The sequence below is a fragment of the Gallus gallus genome, chromosome 24 (genome assembly GCF_016699485.2).
Source record: "Gallus gallus isolate bGalGal1 chromosome 24, bGalGal1.mat.broiler.GRCg7b, whole genome shotgun sequence".
Classification (NCBI taxonomy): Eukaryota; Metazoa; Chordata; class Aves; order Galliformes; family Phasianidae; genus Gallus; species Gallus gallus.
Window position 1 is genome coordinate 4,265,337 of NC_052555.1, and position 25,234 is coordinate 4,290,570.

Genomic DNA, 25,234 nt, shown 5'->3' on the forward strand with positions numbered 1-25,234 from the left:
GGGCTCATTCACACTGCTTCGTATAAAGCGAGCAGAGCACGGGGCTGCGGGGCAGCGTTTGGGGAGAGGAAAGCATCCGGGGACCCCCAGCCCTGGGCACCCCACGGCTATGTGAGCATCTCCACGATGCACCCATAGGGGAACGAGTGAGGCTCTGCTCCGTGCACTTGTTCCTGGAGGGCCACCCCTCCGCACAGCAGCGCCAGACCCGGGAGCCTTATCGCTGCCCAGCACTGCCATTCGAAGCATCTAATCTCGCCGGGAAAGAATTTAATCATTTCCGATGAATCATCAAGTCCATTTGGCTAGGAAAGGGTTTTTGGGGGGTGGCTGCTCCGGCACGAAGCCAAGGCAGGAGGGGGCACGGAGAGGGCCGGTGCGTGGCATTGCTGGGGCTGGGGGGAGAGAACGGGGATGCTGGGGGAACTGATGGCACGGAGAGGGGCTGGGGGGAGCCGGGGTGGGGTGGGAAGGGGTGTGCAGCCCCCAGGGCCTGTGCTGCAGAGGTGCAGAGCTGGAGGAGGGCACTCCGTCTGCAGCAGAGTGTCGGCGAGCTTTGGGGTGCAGATGGGGAGAGGGGGGGAGGCAGAGAGGGGCTGGCGAGGGAGCATGGAGCCCTCGTGCTTTGTTCCCCAGCACAGATCCGATGGAGAATGGGGACACTGAGGCACGGGTGGGCTGCAGCGGGGAGGGGGGGTTGCTCTGCTCCCTGGGCTAGCACTGGGAACGGGTCTTCTCAGTGGGGTTGTGTTGGGGACGGGTGATTTCCCCTGGATAATAGCAGCCTTGTCCGCCCCACCGCCCCCGGGCCGGCCCCCAGCCAGCCCTCTGCCCCGGCCGTGCAAACCGCGGCTCTTCTACAGCCGCCCCATTCAGCAGCTGAGCGGGGGTTGGGGGGCAGCTCTGCGCCGTGGGGCCCCTCCGTGGGGCTCTGCTATAGGGACGGGGCAGCGAGCATCCCTGCCGGGACGGAGCGCGGGGTTTGGGGGCGAAGCCACGAAGACCCCACGAAGATGGGGGTGGGGGTCCGCGCGGGGCGTCCCCTCCGCCCCACAGCCCGACGACAAAAGCCGTTTTGTTCTCCCACTGTTCCTCAGCCCCTCTCCGCGGCTTCAAGGTGAGGCAGCCGCTTCGGGGGGCTGTTCTATGGGGCAGCTCCGCTCGACGGGGGCTGTGCCCCTCTCTGGTATTCCCGAAGAACGGCAGCCGGGCCCACCCCGCCCCCCAACCCCCGAGGGGTTCCCACCTCCAGCGCCTGCCTGTCTGCTCCCGACAACCTGAGCAAGCCCGGGCAGGGCGGGCGGGGCGGCAGGAATGAGCCGCAGACGAACCCGGCGCCGGAACCGAACCGAACCGAACCGAAGCGGCGTCGGGGTGGTGGGTGGGAGGGGAAGAGAGGAGAGCAGCTCGGCGCCGCGCGACCGCTGGGGGGGGATAAGGGGCCGCGGGCGGGGGGCGGCAGCAGCACCGCGCCTTCCTCCTCCCCGCCTCCTCCTCCTCCTCCTGACGTCAGCCCGCGGGTCCCGCTCAGTCGCGGGCGGGCGGCGGCGGCAGCGGGCATGGCTGGGGGGCGACGGGCGGCCCCGCGCTGCGGTTGGGGCTGGGGGGGCGGCTGGGGCTGCTGCCCCTTCCTGTGCCTCCTGCTGTGCTGCGGTGAGTGGGGCCGGGGGGGGGGGAGTCTGGGAGCACCTGCGGCGGTGCGGGGCTGAGTGCGGGGTGCGGCACCGGGAGCACCCGGGGGGGGGGTCGGGTCTTTTGGGGAGGCGCGGGATGCGGCCCGACTTGGGGTGCGCCGAGGGGCGCTTCGCTGTTGGGATGCGGTTGGTTCGTGGGGCGTCTGCGGGATGGGAGGGCGCGGGGTGTGGCCGCTCCTGGGGTGCCTCTGCTGTCGGGGTGGGACGCGGTGTGCAGCCGCTTTCGGGGTGCTGCTGTTTTTGGAGCGTGGCGCGGAGTGCGTCTGTTTTTGGGGTGCAGCGTGGAATGGGGCTGCTTTTGGGTGCCGACAGCTTTTGGGTCAGCGCTACGGGGTGCAGTCCCGTGCGAGATGGGAGACCGCTGCGTGCGGTCGCTGTGGTGCTGGGAAGCGGTGCTCTGCTTTCGGGGTGTGACTGTCGGCGTGCAAGGCACGGGTGTCCCCCCGTGAATAGGGAGCCCCTTCCCCACCACTCCCCCTCCCTGTGCCTGTGGTGAGGCCGGACGCTGCTCCCTCGGTTGGGGTGCGTGGGGCTGGATGCTGTGCCGCAGCCCTTCCCCACATGGGGCTAAAGGGGCCCCGTGGGCCATTCCCCACTCCCGGGCTGAGTGCAGACGGCCGGGGGAGCTGACGCCCTTCGGGCACCGCCTGGCCAGAGTCCAGGAATGCTAAAACCGTGGTGCGGGGGAGCGGGGTGGGAGCAGCCCCCCCCATCCCCCTCCGAGCGTCCCCGCCCTGCACGTCCCCGTGCTCCGCTTCAGGACTGGGTCTGCGTGTGCAGAGCTGGGAGTGCCCCGCGCCGTCCCTGGGGCCGCTTTGCAGCCCCCCTAAAGCAGCGCGGGGTAAGGGATGCCCTCTGTATCCCCGGTGGCCGTGGGGAGGTGTTGGCGGTCGCCCCCCTCGTGTGGCCGTTCTCCGTGGGGCAGAGGTGAGGGCGGCGCTGCCCACACGTGTGTCCGGTGTGCGGCGGGGTGCATCAGTCAGGCTGTTAGGAAGCATCCACCCCTTTCCTTCTAAGGAGTTTTTCCCCGAGCTCCGTGTTTCTCTTGGCTTTTTTACGCTTTCTTTTTTTATCCTCTTTCCAGTCCGTTTTTCCCCTGCTTTATGGGCTGTGTATTCCTGCCCCACGCCGTGCCCTCCCCGTACCGGGGGTCCCCACGCCTCTCCCCTGCCTGCCTGCAGCACAGCACGGGGTAACCCTGCCCTGACCGAGGCCTGAGTGCTGCAGGAGAGCCCAGAGCTGAGCTCCCACCCCCGGCCCGTGCTGGGATCCCCTTCCTCGCAGCACACGTGCCGAGCAGAGCACCCATTGGTTGGCAGCACCGTGGTGTTGGCGAGCAGAGCCGCTGCGAAGGGCTTGATGCTTCCCAGAAGCACGAGGGGCCGCGGCCAAAGCCGTTCCCGAGCGGGTTGGTGGCTTGCTGTGCACCCCCAAGTGGGGCTGTATGCAGCGGGGCTGCTGGCATCGCGCTGTTGGAGAGGGTTAGGCTTGGAGAGGGTGTGAGATTTGCCATTCCCGTTGCACACAGCTGGGGGAGTTTGCTGGGGGGTGCGGGATGGCAGCAGAGCATTGGCTCCATCGCCATCCCCGGCGCAGCACGGAGCTGGCAGCAGCTGCTCCCCCCGAGAGGGAAGCAGAACCCCACTGCAGCCCCCCACCGTGCCCTTCTGCTTCGTGCGCTGCCCGCACACCTCGGCTCCACAGAAGGCTGCAGGAGGGGTTGTGCTGCTCCCCACCCCCTTCCTCTGCTCTAAAAGCAAATCTTTGTTCTTGCGGAGCTCTGGCTGCCAGCCGGCTGTCCGCCAGCCAGATGGAAAGGCACGGGGGCTCTCCTCCCTTCCCGGCTCGCTTGCTGCAGGCGGCCCCTCCGCATCTCGAGGTCTCCCGTTGGAGCTGTGCCAGGCGCTCGGGGCTCACTGTTACGGGCTGGAGCTCAGCTCTGCAGCCTATGCGTGGCCAGTCGTTCTCCAGCCCTGCCCCGGTGCCCGTTGCTGGGTTGAGGGGCTGTCCTCGTGTCCCCCCCCCCATCCAGCAGCACCTGCGGCGTCACCGGGTGCTCCTTGCAGCCTGGTGCCTGGCTGAGCCCTTCAGCGCGGGTACCCAGCCTGTCCTGGAGGAGGTGGGGAGCGGGGAGAGGTGGGGAGGGGGCTGCAGTCTCCCTATTCGCCTCTTCAAGGGCAGCGAATGGGCAGGAGAGGTGCCTGCTGCCAGCCCCGGATGCCAGCCATTCCCCAGCTCTGAGTTCATGGTTTCGGCTGCTTGGCGGCCAGGACGGGGGCTGTCATGCTGAGCGGGTGAGCTCTGAGAGCTGCAGCTTTCCTTCCACAGCGCTGCCTCTGCCTGGGGCTGGGGAGCACAGCCTGGCATGCCCAGCTCTGCAGGTGCCCGGCTGTGCCAGGTCAGGGCCAGGTGCCTCCAGTCACACACTCAGTGCAGTTTCCTGACCCCAATGCACGCCTTATCTCTGGGGCTTTCACCTGTTTTTCCAACTCCTCCTTTCCTGCACGCTGTTTTGCTTGTCCCTCTGCTTAGTGCCAGCTGTGCTGTGCCTATGGAAGGGGTGAGGGCGGGAGTGGGCTGTGCTGGTGGTGTGAGGCAGTGCCTTGGCTGTGGCAGAAAGGGCTCCTCGCTGTGTTTTGGGGCGATGCCACCACACGCTCACTTCACACAGAGAGTGTTCTATTGGGCACGGCGTTACCCTTTGAAGGTGCTGCTCATGTGAGGCTGTGTGGCTGTCACCAAGCAGTGCTATCAGGTGGCTGTTGACACAGCTGCCTTCCTGCAGCCCTCTTATCTCCCGTTCTCATGCATGGGCTGGGCAATGGGTGATACACTGCTGGACTTGTTCCTGGGCTTCTCATTGCCATCCTATCCTGGGGGACTGCGTAGGGCACGCACACCTCATTGCTTTGCTGGTGTGCCAGCCATGCCGTGACACAGCTCTGCTCTGCGCTGCGCCTGGCTGGGGCTGCTCAGCTTGCAACCCCAGTGCAGGTCAGCTCTGCTCCGGCCCCTGGATCGATAGCCATTACCTTGGAGCATGGCCAGGTGCTCCATTAGTGCTGCAGGCCCCCATGCTGCAGGCAGGGATATAACAAGGAGCTCACCTTGGGTATGTGGCAGGGTGGGTGCTCGGGCTGCTGGCTCCATGGATGGAGACCTGCAGTCCTGGGGTAAGCCGTGGCCCCGCTGTGCTGGGGACATGGTGTAAGGGTGCTGTCCCTCCCCCAGGTGCAGCCGGCAGGCCGGAGGTCTACATGCCAGCAGTGCTGGAAGTGGAGATCGGGAGCACAGCCAGGCTGGAGTGCAGCTTCTCCATCCCTGGGAATGCCTCCTTCACCTCCGTCGAGTGGTTCTATGTGAGTGCTGTGGGGTTGGGTGGCCAACCCGGGGCTGTCCCCGGGGCTCTACATCAGGTTCGTCCCCCAGGTCAACCGCGGCCACTCCGATCGGGTGAGGCTGTGCGTCATCACCGCCAGCGGGGTGCGCATAGATGAAACCGAGTACAGCGAGCGGCTGTCGGTGGGGGAGGACAAGGCCCTGTCCATCAGCAAGGTGACCAGGCAAGACAACGCCAGGACCTTCATCTGCCAGGTTGGGGCGGACAGCCAGGGCGTGGGGGAGAGCCGCACCGAGCTCTACACCTACAGTGAGTGATGGGGCGGCCGTGGTGCGGGGATGGGGATCCTGTCCTGTTCGTCCTCATGCGTGGGGTGGCTTCTTCCAGAGATCCCCGCACCCCCTGAGATCACACCCAACTCGGCTGGCATCCCTGCACAAAGCAATGACATGTTGAAGGTGAGGAGAGGTCCCCGATTCCCTATCCCCACAGGGGCACCCCCGGGGCTGCGCCGTGCCCATGGTGCTCCCTGCTGCTGCAGATTGCTCAGTGCACGAGCGAGAACAGCTTCCCGTCCCCCAACATCACCTGGTACAAGAACGGGGAGCCGCTGCTGCAGGAGGAGGACAGTGAGTTGGGGTGGGGATGGGGATGGAGAACCGCATCCCTCCTTCAGAGTGGGGCGGGTTACCCGTGCCCTCCCCGCTTGCGGGCTGGGAACAGCGGCTGCGTCTCCCGCAGAGACAAAGATCCTGACCACGTTGGTCCGCGAGTCGAACGGGCTGTACACGGTGGTGAGCACTCTGTTCAGCAAGGTGACACGGGAGGACCGCAACTCCCTCTTCCACTGCACCGTGCACTACTGGCTGCAGGGACAGATGCGCACCAAGGACTCTCCGCGGGTGAACGTCACTGTGTTCTGTGAGTCAGGGGCCGGGGGCTGTTCCCGGTGCTGCCGGGGGGGACCCACACCCACCCTGCCTGCTCCCTCCTCCCACAGACCCCACAGAGCACGTGGAGCTGCGCGTGGCGACCAACGCGGGGATAGTGAAGGAAGGGGATGATGTGAAGTTGGTCTGTGATGCTGATGGGAATCCGGCGCCTGTCTTTAGCTTCTTCAGGAGAGAGGTGAGGGGGTCTGGTCCCTCTCCCTCGGCATCCCCTGTCCCAGGATGGAGGGGTTGAGGGTTGTGCTGTCCCTGTGCCTGCAGCTGGGGGACAGCTGGCAGGATATGACCTCGCTGGCGGATACCAACGATGGAGTCCTGATGCTGCACAATGTCAGCAAGAGCAGCAGCGGTCTGTACAGGTGCCAGACACTGGACTTGGACGATATGACGCAGCACGAAGGGGATGTGGAGCTGGTGGTGAACTGTAAGGCTGGGGGACGGGACACTGTGCACCCTGTGGGTGGTACCCCCTCCCTCTGCTTGCACTGCCCTGCTCCACATCCCTCTCGTAGACATCGAAGGGGTCCAGGTGAAGATGGAGCCGTCCTCACCCCTTCATGAAGGGGACAGCGTGAGGCTGAGCTGCACTGCCCACAGCCCCGTCAAGCTGGACTACCAATGGAGGGACGCGAGGGTGAGCAGTGCTCGGGTGCTGCCGTGCTGGGGCGCCCACGGGGCCAATTCCTGCCATGGGATGTGGGAGGTGCTGAGCCCCAGCCCTGGGTTTCCCTCTCCAACAGGGCAGGAAGGTGGCAGAAGGCAACCAGCTCCTCCTGACCAACCTCACCTTCGAGACCTCCAGCAACTTCAGCTGCAGAGTGAAGGCTCGCAGTGTGCCGGGGCTGGAGCAGAGCAAGCAGGTGGCCGTGGCTGTGAAGGGTAAGGACGGGTGTGGGGTGAGCTCCGTGCTGCTTCTGTCAGCCCCATCCCGTGGGGAGAAGCAGACGCTCACTGTGTCTCCCTGCAGGGAAGCCACGCATCGTGGCCATCAGCGCCCCGCTGTACGTGCGGCAGGACGAAGTGATCAACCTGACCTGCAAGGCCATCGCCTTCCCCCAGCCCTCCTTCCACTGGAGCGTCAACGGGACGGTGAGGGCTGGGCGGGTGCTGTGGGCGGCTCTCGGGATGGGGGCTGTGCGTGGCTGCTGAGCCCCGTGCTTTCCCGTGTCCCTACAGACCCACGAGTACATGGAGAACCAGCACATGGCCAGCAACCTGACGGTGCGTGTGAGCCACGACCTGCTGCGGGCAGGAGCCATGTGCCGGGTGTCCAACGCGCTGGGGGTCAGCGAGAAGCACATCCAGCTGCTGGGTGAGCCCCATCTGCCCCCCGTTTCTACTCTGTGCCGCTAAGAGTCATGCTGCTGTCTGGCCTGGGGAGGGAGCCTCCTGCATCTGCTGCTCCTCTCCCTGTTTAAGCAAGGAATGAGGCTCTGTCTCCACCTGCAGGGGTGGGAAAGCTGCTGGTTGGTCTCATCCTACTGCCCAGAAAGGCCAGCAAGCTTCCTGCAGGGCAAGGGAGCAAAGGGATGGCTGGGAGGGCTTGCAGGAAGCACTGTGAGCCGTTGTCCTGCAGCACGCTTGGGAGCTGGGAGCTGAGTGCCATGTGTGTCTGTGTGGGTACTGCTCCTTCAGAACATACTCAGGTTGGATACGTTGGATATTAGGAGAGATTTCTTTCAGGCTCTGGCACAGACTGCCCAGGGAGGTGGTGGTGGTGTCCCCATCCTTGGAGCTCTTCAAGAACTGTGGAGATGCGGCACTTGGAGACGTGGTTGGGGATGGGTTGGGGTTGCAGTTGGTGGTGTTAGAGGCCTTTTCCAACCTCCGTGGTTCCCTGATTTCTGTGCTGACAGCAGGGAGTCCCGTGGTGCTTTGCTGGGGAAGGAGCTCCTTTTCTTACCCCTATAGGAGCACAGGAGGTGTGACGCACAGCTCACCTCCCCCTCTCCTCTCATGTGTAGATCAAAAGCCATCGGAGAGCAAAGGCATCATCATCGTGGCCATCATCGTCTGCATCCTGGTGGTGGCCGTGCTGGGCTCCATCATTTACTTCCTGCACAAGAAGGGCAAGATCTCCTGCGGCCGCAGCGGCAAACAGGACATGTAAGCACCGCCGCCCTCGGGGCAGAGCTGCTTTGCCATCACCACCGCTTCCCATCCCATCCCACCTCACCCTGCCCAGCATGGCAGTCTGGGCCGCTTCCAGCTTCCCGCGATGAGGAAGGAGCAGAGCTTTAGAGCAGCCAAGGGACCCATCCCCAGGGAGGGGCCGTACATCCAAGGGCTTCCCCCAACCGGAGCATCGTCCCCAGCCGTCCCCCGCCCCGTGGCACCCCCTGAGGCGCAGCCCTGGGGCTCGGTTGGCCTCTGTCCCCCCCAGCCACGTGCCCTTGGCTATGGCAGAGATGTCTCAAAATTGTCACCTCCCTCCCTTAGCACAAAGCCAGAGGCACGTAAAGACAAGAATGTAGTTGAAGTTAAGTCAGATAAACTTTCCGAAGAGGCGGGGCTCCTGCAGGGTGCCAACGGCGAGAAGAGGTCGCCCGCTGACCAGGTAGGACCGAGCATCGTGTGCTGGGGCCAGGGCTGTGCTGTGCTGAGCAGCAGCCAGAGGTGCTCCAGGTAACGCTTTCCTCCTCTCGCAGCCCTCCCCACCCTGCATGGGCCTCCATCATCCATCAGCAGCGCTCGAGGAGGGGCTGGGAGGGGAGGGGAGGGGGTGGATGTGCTGCTGCGAGGATATGCGGGGCAGCTCTGCCAGCTCTGCTCCGTGCCAGTGCTGGCACCTCGGGGAGCAGCTGCCTGGCTGTGCTCCATGCAGGCTTCTCCTGGGGCTGCCCCAGGGGCGGCTGCACGATCAGCCCCGGCAGAACTCAGCCCATTGCAGGCTGAGATGGCACTCCCAGGGCTGAGCCCCCCAGGGTGGGGGGGCTGCAGGAGCTGTTCCCAGTGCCAGGCTGTCACCGTGCCACGGCCGGGCTCTGTGTGCTCAGCCCGTGGAGCCGTGGGATGCAGCACTGGGAGGGCTGTGCTTCTGTTTGCCTTAGATGAGAACAGCCCCAGCCCCGCTCCTGCTGCCAGCACAGCTCACTGCTCGCTGCCCCGTGCCCTGGGGTGGTGCACACTCCTCTTCTTACCCCCACCTGTTTCATTTTAACTAACTGCTTTCCTCCCCCCCCTCTTTCTCTCTTTGTTGGCCTGAAGAGCGAGAAATACATCGATCTGAGAAACTAAGAGAGGGCGATCTCCTAAGTGCTTTCTTCCTTCGACCCTTTCCTGCTCTTGGATGGCCTTATCCCACTCTGCCCCACACCTGGGGGGCACAGCCAGAGGCAGCGACCCCCCCCGACGGCTCACAGCGGGCTGACGGGTTGTCGGCTCAGCAGCAGACTTCGCTTACTGCTACAGAGAAGCCAACAGCAATACTCACACCCCCCCCCTCGGCTACCTACCTGATGGAAGGGTTGGAGGCGTTTCTCTTTTCTTCTTTTTTTATCTTGTTTCGTTTTGTTTTGAATGGAAACCCGCTCTGTACGTGTGTGAGGAGGTTTGGGTGGGTTTCGCCCCAAAACTTGGCTCAGAAAAGCTGATGGGACGTTGCTTTTCCAGCAGGATGCCCCAGGCAGCATACAGGGGTGCGCAGCTGGGAGGGGAAGGGCTCTGATAGGAGATGGGGGAGGGCTGTGTGAGCCCGCAGTGCAGGGCCGGGCTTTGCTCTCACACAGGTGCCTGAGCTCAGAGCTTCCCAGGTTTCGGGCTTTGCTGAGCGGGGGGAGGGAGGTGGGGTTGCTGCGGGGAGGATGCGTGGCTGCTGGCGGCAGTGGGCGGTGTCTGGGTGTGAACCGAAGGAATGCGAGGGCAGCGCCGGCTCAGGGTTGGATTTGGTATTTTTTTTCCTTTTTTTTTTTTTTTTTTCCCTCCTTCATTTTGTCATCTTTCCTTCTTTGCTTTTTTCCTTCCCCCCCCCCCATTTTTTTCCCCTCTCTTCCTCTTTTTTTTTTTCCTATTTCTTTGCTCTTTTTTTTATTCTCTTTTCCTTTCCCTCTCACTCTTTTCCCCCTCTCTTCCCTTTTCCTTTCTCTTTCTCCCCCTTCTTCCTTCCCCCCCCCCCTTCTTCCTTCCCCCCCCCCTTCTTCCTTCCCCCCCCCCTTCTTCCTTCCCCCCCCTCTTCTTTCCTTCCCCCTTTTCTTTCCCCTCCTCTTTCTTTTCCCCCCTTTCATCCTTTTCTTGTTTATCTCTTCCCCCCCTTCCTTTTTCCTTCCTTTTTCCTTCCTTTTTCCTTCCTTTTTCCTTCCTTTTTCCTTCCTTTTTCCTTCCTTTTTCCCTTCCTTTTTCCCTTCCTTTTCCCCTTCCTTTTCCCCTTCCTTTTCCCCTTCCTTTTCCCCTTCCTTTTCCCCTTCCTTTTCCCCTTCCTTTTCCCCTTCCTTTTCCCCTTCCTTTTCCCCTTCCTTTTCCCCTTCCTTTTCCCCTTCCTTTTCCCCTTCCTTTTCCCCTTCCTTTTCCCCTTCCTTTTCCCCTTCCTTTTCCCCTTCCTTTTCCCCTTCCTTTTCCCCTTCCTTTTCCCCTTCCTTTTCCCCTTCCTTTTTCCTTCCCCCCCCTTTTCTCCCTTTCTTCTTTATCTCTTCACCTTCTTTCATATTCTTTGCCTAACATGTATCAGCCCAAGGGACAACTGCTTCATTTCTTTCTCCCCCCCCCAGCCCCACAGGAGAGGGATCAGGACAAGCAGAGCCCCCCCCAGCCCTTCCTCTGCCCCTCCTTGCCCTGCCCAACCCCGCGCTCCTCTGCCCCCCCCTGCACTGCAGGACCTCAGGTCACGGGGAGGAAGGACAGACGTCCCCCCCCCTCCACCTCCAGAGCTGTATTTGTGAGCTGCAAGTGTTGAAACAGACGCTTTGGTTTATATATATTTTTGTTGGATGGTGTGTACATTTCCAGAAGTTTCTTTTTTTTTTTGTCTGATATTTGCAAGGTTTTTTTTATATATGTGAAAATAAAGTACCGAGTTGAACGCGTGGTGGTGGCTGTGTTGCTGGGGGTGGTGATGCTCTGCTTCATTCCATGGCGTTCCCAGGGCTGGGAATGGCCAACTGCTGAGATCCCAACAGCTGATGGATCCATACCCACTCCTGGGGGCAACTGAGAAACCCATACAAAGCTGAGAAATGAGAAGAGATCCGTGCATTGATAGCTAATAGAGCTGCTCTTAGATATTATTAATGGCTTTTTCCCTTAAAGGAGCCCAATAGCTTATAACAGGTTCAAATATTAAGTCCTTTGGATGCCAGCAGATAATTCTTACTAATGGATTCTAAAACATTCTAAGAGGTAATTGGACCATTGATACTAGAATGGGTAAAGTAGCTTATGAGAACAGTGACAGCTTGTAACAGGTACTGACAACGCTATTAATATTAACAAATATGTTAGATTTCTCATAGATTGAGACAAAATGCTAACAGGAATTTCAGATTCTAACACAATAATTACAGAATTCTTCAAGTTGATTCTACTATAGCTACCCCTTTAGTTGATTTCTAGCCCCTGCAGATACGAATAGCTACTAATAAACAACTGTTTTATTCAGCAGATTGTAACAGCCACTCAACTTGCTTGGCTTCACAGGAGCCCATCGGAAGCATTAGCCATCCATTGGGCCTAAGGTACACAGTGGGAACCAAACCCCTGGGGCTTTGTTAGACTGAAATTAACCTACTGGGACAACTCAAGCCACTTATTTCATGACCAGGTGACTCACTGTGTCCTCGCTTGACCTCTGTGACCTCATTTGACCTCTGTGACCTCATATGACCCCAATTAACCTCATTTGACCTTTTGGAGCATTTATTTTCCTCAATTTGACCTTGCTTGACCTCTGTGACCTCATATGACCTTTGTGTCCTCGTTTGACCTTTCGGAGTACATTTTTGCCTTGATTTGACCTCACTTGACCTCTGTGACCTCGTATGACCTTTGTGACCTCATCTGACCCCAATTAGCCTCATTTGACCTTTTGGGCCACTTATTTTCTGTGATTTGACCTCACTTGACCTCTGTGACCTCAGCTGACCTTTGCGTCCTCATTTAACCCCAATTAACCTCATTTGACCTTTCAGGTCATTTATTTGCCTTGATTTGACCTCACTTGACCTCTGTGACCTCGTATTACCTTTGTATCCTCATTTGACCCCAATTAACCTCATTTGACCTTTCAGACCACTTATTTTCCTGTGATTTGACCTCACTTGACCTCTGTGACCTCAGCTGACCTTTGTGTCCTCGTTTGACCCCAATTAACCTCATTTGACCTTTCAGGCCTCTTATTTTTCCTTAATTTGACCTCCCTTGACCTCTGTGACCTCGTATGACCTTCGTGACCTCGTGTGACCCCAATTAACCTCATTTGACCTTTCAGACAACTTATTTTCTGTGATTTGACCTCGCTTGACCTCTGTGACCTTGTATGACCTTTAAGACATCGTCTGACCCCAATTAAACACATTTGACCTTCAGGACCACTTATTTTCCTTGATTTGACCTCATGTGAGCTCATCTGAGCCCCGTGTCTTCATTTGACCCCCAATTAACTAGCCAACTTCATTTGGCCCAGTATGTCCTCATTTCAGCCTACTACATGGCAACAGGCCCTCTGCCCATCAGTGCATCACAGTGTTGCAGGGTCCAGGCACTCTTCCCAACCCTGTTGGACCCCCACAGCCTCTCATGCCTCCATCTAAGTAAGCTCACAACACACAATTCAGGGCAAGCAGAGTTTTAAGAGCATCTTTGCCTCTTAAAAGCCCACCAGTGGCTCACAGGCCCAGCAGGGTTCATTGGACACAGTCTCACCACGTGCACTCGTTAGACCTCAGGAGGACACTAGGTATGTTGTACTATGCATGTATACACATCACCTTGAGTTCTTCTGCTCTATATGTATAATTTTCTGCATTCCACAACTATGTAAGAGAGATACAAATGAGATGTAGTAACTGTAAGAAGAGATTAGCATCTCCTGTGACAGACTAATGGCACTTGTGAGAGGCAGATGGGCTCTAACAGAGCGGGATTGATGCTTCAGGATCTCCCAGACCCCAACCAGCGCTGCAGATCCCATTAGCAGATTCCTTTTGTACTCTTAATGGGTAGGAACAAACCTGATGTGACTCTCAGACTCGTAGGTTCTTATGGATTCTGTAATCTGTGAATCCAGATTAGAATGTGATACGCTCTATCAATAGACTTATGAGCATTAACTTCCCTTCCCAGACTTGGGTACTCTGATCAGGCAGACTCCAGCTGGATGTTCTCCTGCCAGGGCTCACAGAACCAACACAACGCAGCCCATCTGCTACAACAAAGGAAATTTTATTTAAAAATAAAACTTTGTTTCGTTTTCTTTTTTTTCTTTTTACTGACACAGGTGAATGAAATCCCAAAGAAGCTCTTAGTGGGCAGCATACAAGAATGGAAACAATTAATAAATAACATTAGTATAACCTCTAAACATTAACAATGCATTTGCAAACAAAATGAGGACTTTAAACCAAGTGAACCTTAAAGCTCAGCTACTCTCTGTAAGAATATTTACCTTCTGTTTTTCCTTATTCTTTACAGATCTGAAAGGATTAAATACTGCTATTATATTTTATATTAATGACACTATTATACTTTTTTTAAAATATTTTTTTTTGTGAAAATCTCAACATTTTTAACACTGATATTATACAAATGGGTATTTGTCATTCAAGAGAAAGAACAACTGTTCCTCCCCCACCAGGAGTTTCAAAAAAGAAAGAAGATTTCTAGGAGGAACTTTAAGAATAAGCATCCTTATTCCCCTCTAATTTCCAATGTGGCACCTTGAAGGAAGTGCCCTGGGAGTTGCATTTGTAATTGCTCAACTGGAAAACAAACGAACAAACAAACAACCAAACAAAAACCATGTACAGTAATGACCCTGCCTCAGGATTAGCTACAGTAATGCAGTGAGCCTCATGCAGGGAGCAGCGTGCTGTCCTCCTGGGGGAGGGCTCAGCAAAGGGTGAGCAGCAAAGCCCTTATGCAGAAAGCAGGGCTGCTGGGAGGCTGCACGCCTAAACCTGCAGCTCGTGCAGGGACAGGCAGAGCAGGGCAGTGCAGCAGACAAGCTCCAGCATACTCCTGGCAGGATATGTCTAGTTGCAGAATCCCATTCAGCTGTGGTGGCATCCAACTCACCAAGTCAGCAGGGCAGGTAGATGACGCGTGCTGCTTTCCTGCTGCTCCCACATGTTCTGTGCCCCAGCCCTCACTGCACAAAGGGTTTTCTGCTTGCTTTGTGTCCTGGCTTGGCAGGTGGTGGGGGGAAAGACAGTATTTTTTATTGTGAGAACTCGTATTCTGTTACAAGCAAAACCAATCCTGTTCCTACAATTCGACCATCTTCACACCGAGCTTAGTGCAGCACCAGTGCAGACAAGTCACTGTTAGTAACAGGTAGAGTAGGAAACCTCCACAGCTGAAATGCTATAAAACACAGTGTTGAAGTGACAACTGCCCATCTCTCTCGCCCTTCCTTTCCACACCTTTTACACTAATCTCAAAGGCAGCATGGGGCTCCTCCTTTCCACAGAGGGATACCCAGATCCAGCCCAGGGACACAGCATTCCCTTAAGAAAGGCACGAGGCATTTGGGTTTCTCTTGTTAAAGTAGCGTCACAAAGTGAACTTCTTAAGAATAAAGAACAAGGAGGTGAAGGGAAAGGAAGAGAAAATAGCATCAGGCTCACCTTTCCGAAAGAAAAACAGTAAGAAAAATACACTGTACAGTGCCTGGGTGGACTTCACAGAGCAGAGCCATGAAACACAGGCAGGACTCTGCTGCACTTCAGTGGTGCGAGCAAACGCTTACACATCTAAGGAAGAAAAGCCAAGGCTTAAGTTTCTTAACTCAGTTGGAGACACAAACAGTGCACAGAAAGGACACATGCAGAAAAATTAGTGATACATGCCACAAAGATTGCTCTCTCTAATCTCTAATACCTGGAACAACATCCGCGGGAACGTCCCTTGGCACACTGAGCCCGAGACAGGCCTGCATAAAGCTCTGCTAGGTGTGGGTTGTTCAGCATCATGGCCAGCCTGGAAACAAGGGCTAGCAGGGGATGGGGCATCACTACTCCAGTGGCACACGCTGTGCAAGACAAGAGTTAAGGCTTTCCAGCTGGTTGCACTTGGCTCCTAGTAGCCCTGGCAACAACAGCCCTTCCTGCGTGCCACAGCCTCACGCCACACTTGAGCACACTTAGGCTGAGTTTACACAGCCAGGCAGAACTGAAGTGGCTCCAACACCAACACGGAGCGAGTGGCAGCACTGGAGAGGAGGGAAATAAAGAGCAGTGCTCCCTCACAACACGTTTTTTATGTGGGTCTCCAGGACAAAGCCAGAAAATAACTCCCAAGCACTAGGACTGGATGGTCAGGCTCACAACTGCAACGTGGGCAGCGACAGCACCCAGGATTGGCCACGTACCTCCTCAGCACTGCTGGTGCTGGGCTCACTTCCCAAGGATCTGCTGCAGACACAAGGACTGCTGGGCATCACTGAGCACACTGAGAGCAGGGCTGGGTCAGGGCGCTGCTGACTGCTGCACCTGCGGGCACAGGAGAGGGAACAGCTCTGCTTCCCCGAGCACAGCGTCCACAGACATGGCCCCCTCTGCCAGGCCAGACCCTGCTCTTGGCTGCCTGACCTCCCTGCAGCACTGCAGAGCACACTGCTGGCTGACAGCAAACTCAGCAGCGTGCCGCATTTGCGATTTCAGCCCCAGCCCCAAAATAGCAACAGCAGTGATGGCCTTAAGTGTTGCACTTAAGAGATCTCCTTACAGCTTCAGAGAAATACAGAAAGGAGGGGAGTGAGGAGAGACAGCTCATGCTTTTAAACTGCCTGGACCCCACATTATCAATTTACAAAGCTGTAGATTTAGAGAAATACCGATACTTCACACAGAACAAACATTTGATGCTTAGTTTCCTATGCTAACATTAGTTAAGTCCCCTCTGCCAACTGCAAGCTGCTCCGCTCAGATCTGGAAGCAGCAACCAGATCCTTTAAAAGCTTCAAGTGCATCCAACAGCCACCAGCACTCCGGCAATATTTCATGTCGTAACCCTTTGCCCGGTGACTGCTGCTGCCCTCCCAGTGATGCAAGTCATGCGGGACATGCTGTGCAAGGCGAGCAGCCCCTTGGTGTGCACACAGCACCATTCATCCAGCAGGCTGTGACCTGCGGATCCCTACTCCATTTAAATCCCCTCAAGAGGAACTATGCTTCTCACACACCAGGCGTATTATGCACAGAGTTAAGTAGCTGAGTATGCAAGTCAGGTTTTTGCGAAGTAACTGCCGAGTACTGACTTGTAAAGCTCAGTGTGATTGTTTTACAAATGCAGAGGTTTCCCAGATCTGCTCTGGCAATCCCTTGGAATAAGGGCAGTGCAAAGAAGAGCCCCCGTGTTGTTTCCATAGCCATGCAGAGAACTGCTGCGTTTATTTTACTGCAAAGCAGGTAAGATACCAACGAAGACATCAGCTGCATCTACCAATCCCACAAAACAGCCTGGCACAAAGACAACTGGCTCCCAAGAAAGCTGTCTGGAGGAGGCGACGGAATGTGCGTGAAGGCCACTAGTCTGCAACAGCCACCATGCAGTTAAGATAAATAAAACATCGTATTTACCAGGTGCAACATTCCTAGAGAAGGAGTGCGTGGGAGCGTCCGGTGATGCTGCTCAAGCCCAACAGGGCTGCAATCAAGTTGGAGCACCGAAAGCACAAAAGGCTCAAGGCTACAAAAGGAGCAGCAGCAGCAGCCAGTTCTCTGCTCTCGGCTCAGCTTCTTCCCACCTCTCCAAAACATGCAGAACGTTCAGCACATCTTGCTCCCTGGAATCTGGTGCTGCCAGCACAGCTGGCACGAGGACACTTACGACAGAAATCCAGCTCCAAGATCCAAAATGCCTGGCAGATGCTGGTCAGGCAATCTCCAAGCAGAAAAGGACAACTCAAATCATAAGCAATAAATGCTATTGTTACAGGTAAGAGGGAAACACCGTGGCAAACAGGAAGCAATCGAGCGATTTCTTCCAAGGTCTCCTACTTATTCCCAGCAGAAAGTCACCTCTCAACTGCTCTAAAAAGCCTGAGCCAGATACACAGCAGCAAACAGGTCCAAACCTAGTACCATGAACCACAGGACACACTACACCGACCCGGAGACTTTGTTTCTCAGAGCGCTCACTTAGAATTCACAGCACAACACACCCCCCCCAGCCTCCAGGGCATCAGCTCTGGGATCCCTCATTCCACCTTCCTCTACCAACACCCTGGAAATAAATCTGTTCTCTCAAACAAGAGGTAGGGGTAAAGGACTCCAAGACACACACTGTATAAAACACCATTCCGCTCCATTCCATTTCACTGCTTTGAAATCTGGAACCACAAAAACCTGATAACTGATTCTCTTAAGAGGCAGGGCTGACCTCTGCACGAAGTCTCTAAAGGAACCCCCTTCCCCTTTGGTGCGTAGCCGGGCTACAGCTGCCCAGGCAGTTGGTCCACAGAAGCTCTAGGTGTGGAGGTAATGTGCTATGTGGCCACGTGTGCAGGGGAGGAAATGGAAACAAACTCACGGAGAATATTCTTGGCCATTTCAATATTGTTATGTGCAATGACCAGAGCTTTCTGAATGTCCTGATATGAGTAGCCTTGGCTCATGAGGTTCTCAATCTCGCTGGAGAGCTGCAGTGACGCCCCGGTGTTGCTGCTGGCTGCTCCTGGCTGGCAGCTCCCTGCTTTGCGCTCAGAGTTGATTCTTCGTGGCAGCGGCTTCGGAGGCCTTTCTGGAACTTGAGAGCCATCCGAAAAACCTGGAAGGAGAAACAAAGGCGTCACTCTGGGAAAGGCCATGTGACTCTTGCTTGGAACACAGAATGACATCAGACTGGTAAGTGGCACTTAAACATGGCACTGAAGCTGGTGCTGCTTTCTCTGGTCAGCCCATCGTCCCACGCAGCGTCACAGATCAGATCAGCTTCCCTCGCTGTGTGCAAAAGCAGCCACAGGGATTCATTATTTGAAGGGCACATCAGGCTCATTTATTCAACAAAAACTAAAGAAAAAATTGGCTAGGGGGTATGCATCCATGTAAGCAGAGCTCAGGCATCAGTCTTAGAGTGAGACAGAGTCCTGCTGTGATAAAAAGGGCACAGGGAATCCAGAACAGGCTGCACCAAACCTACTTTGCAAATGATGAATATTTGACATCACCTTAAAGAAAGCTGTATTTGCCTTCCAGAATGACTCCTCGAGGTACTCAGGATGGAGTTCTCTAACAGCTGAACTCGTGTACAGCACACAGATCTGTAAGGCTAAGAACGCCCACACAATCCCTCTTTAGGAGTGGGCAGCGCTGGTCAGAGATGAAGCAGTCATTGTGGAGCTTTTCTAAAAGACTTCTACCAAAAGCACTAAGATAGAGGAAACAAACCCACTGAGGCTTCCTCACCAACCACAATGCAGTTCATCTCCCTGATCCTCACAGTTCAAGCTTCTTACTCATAAAAAGCTTTTTGTACGTTGGAGAGAAAGGACTACCCGCTCCTCTCCCCCAAACTGTCCTTTGAAATAGCTGTTTCAGCTTGAGCTGGTTCAAATTTCAGACACCACGGGTCAGTTTCAAAGGGCGACTACCAGCTCAGCTTTTTTGGTAAATGATTAAGAAACTAAATTGTAGAGCACAATGCATGAGAACATCAATCTGCCAAAATGTATCCCATAGAAGTCAGGCTTGCTTAGGACCAGGCTTCAGCAGCAGCCAATACCCAACATTTCAGACAGTGGCAGATGCTTCCCAGAGTACTAAAATCAGCATTTTTCACGAGCAGATCTCCTACCACTACAAAGCAGAACAACAGCACTATCACTTCAGGGTTGTATAAACAAGGAAGGGTCAATGATTAAGCTCAGTTGTTCATCTGAGAGCAGCATGTGAGCTTCCTCTGCACTTCTCCCTGCCAGCCATATTCTACAGACACAGTGACAAAGGCAGGGAGCAGGGAGGAGTGGTAACAGCTAATACATTTATCTGCACTCATAAACTTTTCTCTGAGCTGAAGAAGAGAAAGCTCCAAAAAAGGGAGCTACTGAAGCAGGTGAACAGAAGACTCGCTGGGACAAGCAGCATTGGGTATGGGAGGCTCAAGGAACAAGAAACTCACTCCTCTTACTTGGCAAATGGCTAGAGTTCAGACGTGCTGAAGCCCAGATCACCTCAACAGGAAGTTTCAGAGCTTCCTTTAGAGCTGCAGGGCAGTCATAGGAGGAAGCCAAGCATTATTCACAAACGCTCTTGGAGAGATGAGGCTTTGGTTTCCCCTTGGTGAACGTGCCTCACAGCCAGAAGGACAAGATGTCCTCTGCTTTTTCTTTGGGGACAAAAAGCTGACCTTGCTGAGCCACTACGTCCTCACTCAAAGACACTGAAAGCATCAAGCAGTACGCTTGTGCCATCTGCTGGCAACCACCACCCTGGCGCAGAAGCCAGGCCAGCCATCCCATCTGCTGCCTAAACAGCTGGAAGCAGTACTGCTCTGAAGTTCTGCTTCATGCCCTGGTACAAAATAGATGCCATGTCCTATAGGACAGAGTGGCTTAAAGGTATCCCTCAAGCTGAGAAAAGGTTTTGCTAACTGTGATTTAATCACGATTTTTTGGCTGAGTGATTTAAATGAGCAAGGCAGAGCATTTCAAGCCATAAATCAGACTGAACAATTAAGGAGCAGTGTAATTCTGCTTCGTAAAGCTGGTTTTACAGCCTGCACATGAAGTCTTGAGTCAGTGACAGAGGTTTCAAGTGCAGCAAGCCATCAGTACCCACAAGAACATCCAGAATACAGCTGTTCTCTAACCTGTTACTGGGTCATTTTCCAAAGACATTCGGCTGAAGGCAGGTGTGGCATTGGAGATATCAGACAGTGTGCGACGAGCAATAGCAACTGGTAGTGGTGGTTTGGGGACATCATAGCCATCCTCTTCATTTTCTGACTCCTCAGGGCCGTTGCTGGCAGTGGCTGCTGCCAGATCCCCTTCATCTGGAACAAGAGGCACAGTCTGAGCTCTGGGGCCGAACAGAGCCTCTGGCTCTCAAGGCAGACTCTGTTCCCGTGTCCACAAACACTGACAGGACACAGAACTAAGGCTCTGCTGCCAAGAACCCATATTCAATGGAAGCTCTTTCCAGAAGGTAGTACGTAATGAAAAATATTTACCATACATGTGGGGCTGACAACTGCTGCAGCTGCCTACAGCAACTAAGCCCAGAAAACAAAGTCTTCAAGACAGCAATTCTGTTAAACAACTGCTGGGTATTTTTACAGTACATTCCAGCTATGCTTCTCCCCAACAACCCCACACGCAATTTGCAGTGCACAGATACAAATGCTTCCACATCGTGGCTATTTTAACAGCAAAAGCAAGCAACATTTAGCACAAAAAGCTAAATGCTATTCCAGCTGGTACTGAGATCAATTCACTGCATCCCAGTTTCTCAGCTGTTTGGTTCTGGTGGGGTTTCTCTTAGCACACCCACTCACCAGAAGTGTTGACGGTCTCAAAAGCAGAGGGCATTGCTTGGGAGTGAATGTTGTACATTGCTTCATACATACAGCCATCCGCCTGCCGGTCGCACTCCAGAACTCTGAGGGAGAGAACACACATTCTGCAAAAGAGCAGCAGCCACATTTCATTTCTAGTTCGCTGTGCTAGACCTGATCTGCTGAGTGTCACCAGGGAAATTCAGCTAACGGAGATGGCAAAACCCCCACCCTACTGAACAAATACACTTCCCCACAGCAGTGAGGAGGAAGAACGGCACGTGCAAACAGAATCTCACCGCAAACTCTGAGTCATTTCCAAAGGCATTTTGATCTCTGGTTTTTGTACAGCAGGACCTGGAGGCACCACTGGCAGAGAGGAGGGTGACATGTATTCAGTGTCTTCATCGCTTTCAGACTGTTCCCCAGGAGGCAGTTTCGGTACAGGCAGTGGTCTGGGGGCAGAATAAACAAGATATAAACACCAGAAAAGAAAACATTTACACTAAATCTAATTAATATCAACGTGTCCTTTCAAAGCCAGAGCCGAAGGAACAAGCAGTCACGTTACATTCATACTGTCTAGAGAAATAATCTGGCTTTTGGTATTCTCAGCAGCCCAGCTGCAAAGTCACACTGACACAAGGTCATTATGCAAAAAGCAGTTGACAGCACATCATACATCACCTGCTTGGCAATGTGCATTTACAAAGGCCAGCTCAGAAGGAAATTTATGAGAGCTAGTGGCAACCGTAGCCTGTTTCCTACTGCCACAGCCAAAGGTAACCATTCAGCCACAAATCTCTGGATGCTGATTTCATCTCCTTTCTCTAAGTTGTGTGTTTTGAATAATCCATCATCACAGACTGAAACTAAGGCTGGACAGAGTTATGTCAGACCCTGCCTCTGCCACCAGCATGCAAAGAGACCTACAATTACCTTTCTGTAACTTATGGAAGAACACGCTTTGCAAGAAAACAGCATACCTGGCAGCTAAGGAGTAGATAGCATTGGCAGATGAGGAGGGTTTAATTTTGGGATGCTCACATTCTGAGGTTGCTGGCGGACCAGTGTTCAAGTTCTGAAAGAAAAAATGCCAACCCAGGAATTAGAAATGCCAGGTCTACCAACGCAGTTGCAAAGCTGTCAGGCAGCCACCCCGCATGCCCTCTTGGGGAATGAAACACCTTCATTTATCCAAAAGCATTTACTAACACTTTAGAAATTCAGCAGTTCTCTGTTAGTTTTCCCTTCCTGAGAAGCACAAGCAGAGTTTTTCTCCTCTGTTTACACAAGAACCAAAGGAACTCTTATCTTTGAGACTCCAATGACTTTGTCAAACTCAGCTGAAACTGGCCCAAAGGCCAAAATGTTAATAAGGGAAAAGAGGAAAAGGATGTAGAGAAGCATATACACATAGAGACAGAATCATAGATCACAGAATCACCGAGGTTGGAAAAGACCTCCAAGATCATGTAGTCCAATCGAGTGCAACAGGCTGACAGCTGCACTAGTGTCAGTTTCTTAGTCAGTCTGGCTAAAAACGTACCTGCTTCGGTTTCTATTTTTCAAGAAGGCTGGAGATTTTAAAAGGAAAAAGTAGGCAAATGGAATCAAAGGAAGCCAAACTGCCTCAGGTTTCGCTTAGAGAGCAGTATTTTGGACCACCAGATTATACACCATGACATTATTAATAAGAACAGACCCAAATTTAACTAAGATTTTACTCTGTTTATCATTGCTACTGTGTGCAGGTTTCACAGGACTGCAATCTGACATGTGTGAATTGTACTTTTTCACCATATCAGCTCCTAATGCAAAACAGTCTCAGTTTTTCAAAATCCAAAGGTGGACAGGGATCGTGAAATTGTGGCTCACAACTGCTCAAAGGTAACTGTGCAGGACACGCTGAGATTTCAGCCCTGCTCCCAGGAGGCAGGAAAGCACATCCCTAAGAAGTCCTCTGACTGTTCTCCCTTGCCTGGCAATCACCAGCTCCTGTCTGCCTCTCCCTTGGCACAGGAACGCCCTGTTCTGATGCAAATGAGAAAAGGGCACCTTGGCTGACTCAGTTCCCCACAGTCTGCCTTCACCTCCAGTAGATCTACTCACCACTGGGTTGTCCAGGCTGAGCGTGCTCCCAAGCCGATGGCTTTCAGGCCTGGAATCCATCTGAGAGGGCAAGGAGAAAGGAAGCGAGTGCCTGTTTGACAGTTCTCTCCCAGGCCAATGGTCACCGGGGCTGTGAGCTACAGACGGGGCTTTTGGAATTGGCCGGGAGGGCCAAAGATCCCCCTGACGGTTGGAGGGCACGGGGGGTGGTTTGTCCCTTGCAGGACAGTCTGTTGGTGTGCAGGGCAGGGGCCGCCTCTGAGGCCGAGCATCGGTCCCGATGGAATGCGGTCTATCCGGAGGCGGTGGCGGCGGGAGATCTCGGAGCGTGGGTGGGATGGGCAGAGGCTTGTCTTTGTGAAGGGTACCAGGAGCAGCCTGGAAGGCAGAGGAATGCAAAAACATTGCTTAGCAAAGGTAGTTCAGCTACAAAAAAAAAAAACAACCCAGAAAGAGGTGGGGGGCGGGTGGCAGAAGGTTTGGTTCTGTTTCTGTTTTTTTGTTTACAAGGAATTATCTCAACGGATGTGGAATAATGCCAAGTTAACCCTCCAGAGACACCTCCTCTACAAGCTTGAGAAGAGAACACAGTATAACTGCATGCAGCTACAACAGCTAGGCACTGAACACACCAGGTCATCCTTCTGGAAGGAAAAAACACTCTCGAGGCAGTATTGGATTGGATTCCAAACAAAGGACACTCATCATTTCAAAAAGCTTCAGCTGCAGCTTATTTACAGCTGTCATTCATCAATCAGCAAGTCACATAAATGCTTATTTTCATCTGTCTGGACTTTCAATTTGATCACCCAAACCAGCTGAAGAGCTGCTGCTGAATCTCAGCAGCCAATGAATGAACGCCAACAAGACCACAGTGCTGCCTTCTGCTCATCTATCATAGGAACAGCTAATGTCTCCCAGTCACACACATTTCATTCCATTCTTACGTCTCTACCAATGGAAAACTTTGGGAAGAGAAGAAAAACTGGGACAGGCTTGTGACACCTTTCCACATCTAGCCGCTAGCTAGAGCAAAATACAGGTCAGTAAGTGCAGCTCCAAGGGCCACAGGCAGCAGTGACTGGGGCTGAAAATCACTAAAGGCAATAATGATCACTTGGTTGTTCACCCTCAGTGATCAAACACTTCAGGTTAGGATCATCTTCTTTCTATCAACTGTTTGGATGAGTGAAATGACAGACGAGTTTTCTAAGTAGGAAACAGAGACTCTCCAGCAAAAGGAAGCATTTACTTTCAGCACAGACCAAGCTCCTGTGGGGAACTGAAGGAAAGTGGCCTGGCAGAAAGAATATCAGGCCTTGTGTGAAAGCACTTGGGGGTGGCACAGAGAATGCACAGCGTTCAGCAGAATGCTTTCCTTCCCATCTGCCCCACCAAAATCACACCTGAAAAGGCAAGAAGCGTGCTTTACCTTTGAAGAGGTGCTGGGGCTGGAAGCCCCAGGTGGATTGGACACTCGCTGCTGCAGAAGATCCAGTCGTGGTGGCACAGGAGGAAGGGTGGCCTGCGGAGCTACTGAGAACGGGGAAGGAGGACGCTCGACCTGAAAGAGAAGATTGGGAAAATCAGTGAATGACAAAATCCAGCAGAACTCTTTTCTAGAGAGGCTTTCAAGCTCTGTGACTTTTATTGGCTTTGGTATCACTACTGGTAGCAGATGATTGTATTAACAACCATACACTCATAAATTAAGGTAATTTCGCAGCACAACAGCATTTGACTTGCAGCAAACAGCCACAATTGCATGCTTAGCAGGGGCACAATAAAAGACAAGCTGTTGTGCTGGAGTGCCAAACCCGCCCTGCTGAGCCCTGAGCAGCAGCAAGCTTGCTTGCTTTTCAACACAAGAGGGCATGATCTGCTGCAAAACTTCCTTATCACTGCAAGCACTGCTGTGCAAGCTACCTCGACTACAGTGTCATGGCTGTTGCAGCAATCATTAGTGTGCACCAAAACGTCCATTTTTGTCCCTGCAAAGCTGTTTTTTTTTACCTAACAGAACAGTGCCTCTTCTCCTCTTTTTTAAAAATGTTTATTTGGTGAGGAAGGTTAGTGCTTGGTAACTCTGAAAATCTTTAGACATGTTTGAACTCACTAATGCTAACAAATATGGAATACTAGCCTGCTGCAAACCGCAACAGGATGTCACATCAAGGAAATTGTGCTTTGCTTCCCCAGCCTATGTATACAAAAGCAACCCCCAGGAATACAGTTTACAGGATTTCACGGGGTAGAGGCTAAAGAGAAATGTGACCATAGGTTAACAGTGTAGAGCAGGAAAAGCAGCTGATTTTAATGGGTTCAGCCATGGAAAATTTGCCAAACTCAAAACCTCCTTCCAATGAAGCAAAACAACGCTTCAGAACTGTAGATGTGCAAGAGCAGCAACACGCACTGAGAAAAGAATGTCCAGAGATCCATCAAGCATCCCTGCCCTGCACGCATATCCTGGAAGGAAGGCGAACTAACAGCAGAGA

The 25,234-nt window shown here is 53.9% G+C and overlaps 2 protein-coding genes across 3 annotated transcripts in view; one reads left to right on the forward strand and one right to left on the reverse strand.

Annotated features, from left to right (window-relative positions):
- The first annotated feature begins 1,545 nt into the window (after positions 1-1,545).
- On the forward strand, positions 1,546-9,448 carry MCAM (melanoma cell adhesion molecule). Of its 2 annotated transcripts, NM_001396032.1 has the most exon segments (15): positions 1,546-1,653; positions 4,926-5,053; positions 5,124-5,343; positions 5,422-5,492; positions 5,576-5,663; positions 5,776-5,955; positions 6,035-6,162; positions 6,246-6,408; positions 6,497-6,618; positions 6,725-6,863; positions 6,952-7,073; positions 7,161-7,296; positions 7,949-8,090; positions 8,424-8,541; positions 9,192-9,448. In NM_001396032.1, coding segments are annotated over 15 exon segments (1,881 nt in total). In that variant the 5' UTR covers positions 1,546-1,559; the 3' UTR covers positions 9,222-9,448.
- A 3,886-nt stretch (positions 9,449-13,334) lies between these two features.
- The window catches only part of CBL (Cbl proto-oncogene), a 34,324-nt gene continuing 22,424 nt past the window's right edge, over positions 13,335-25,234 (reverse strand). The window contains exons 10-16 of the mRNA NM_204208.2: positions 24,169-24,300; positions 22,737-23,114; positions 21,611-21,705; positions 20,924-21,079; positions 20,625-20,728; positions 19,941-20,123; positions 13,335-17,900 (exon numbers count right to left, since the gene is read on the reverse strand). Coding sequence (NP_989539.2) covers positions 17,620-17,900; positions 19,941-20,123; positions 20,625-20,728; positions 20,924-21,079; positions 21,611-21,705; positions 22,737-23,114; positions 24,169-24,300 — 1,329 coding nt within the window. The 3' untranslated portion in view covers positions 13,335-17,619. The remainder of the gene's footprint in view (positions 17,901-19,940; positions 20,124-20,624; positions 20,729-20,923; positions 21,080-21,610; positions 21,706-22,736; positions 23,115-24,168; positions 24,301-25,234) is intronic.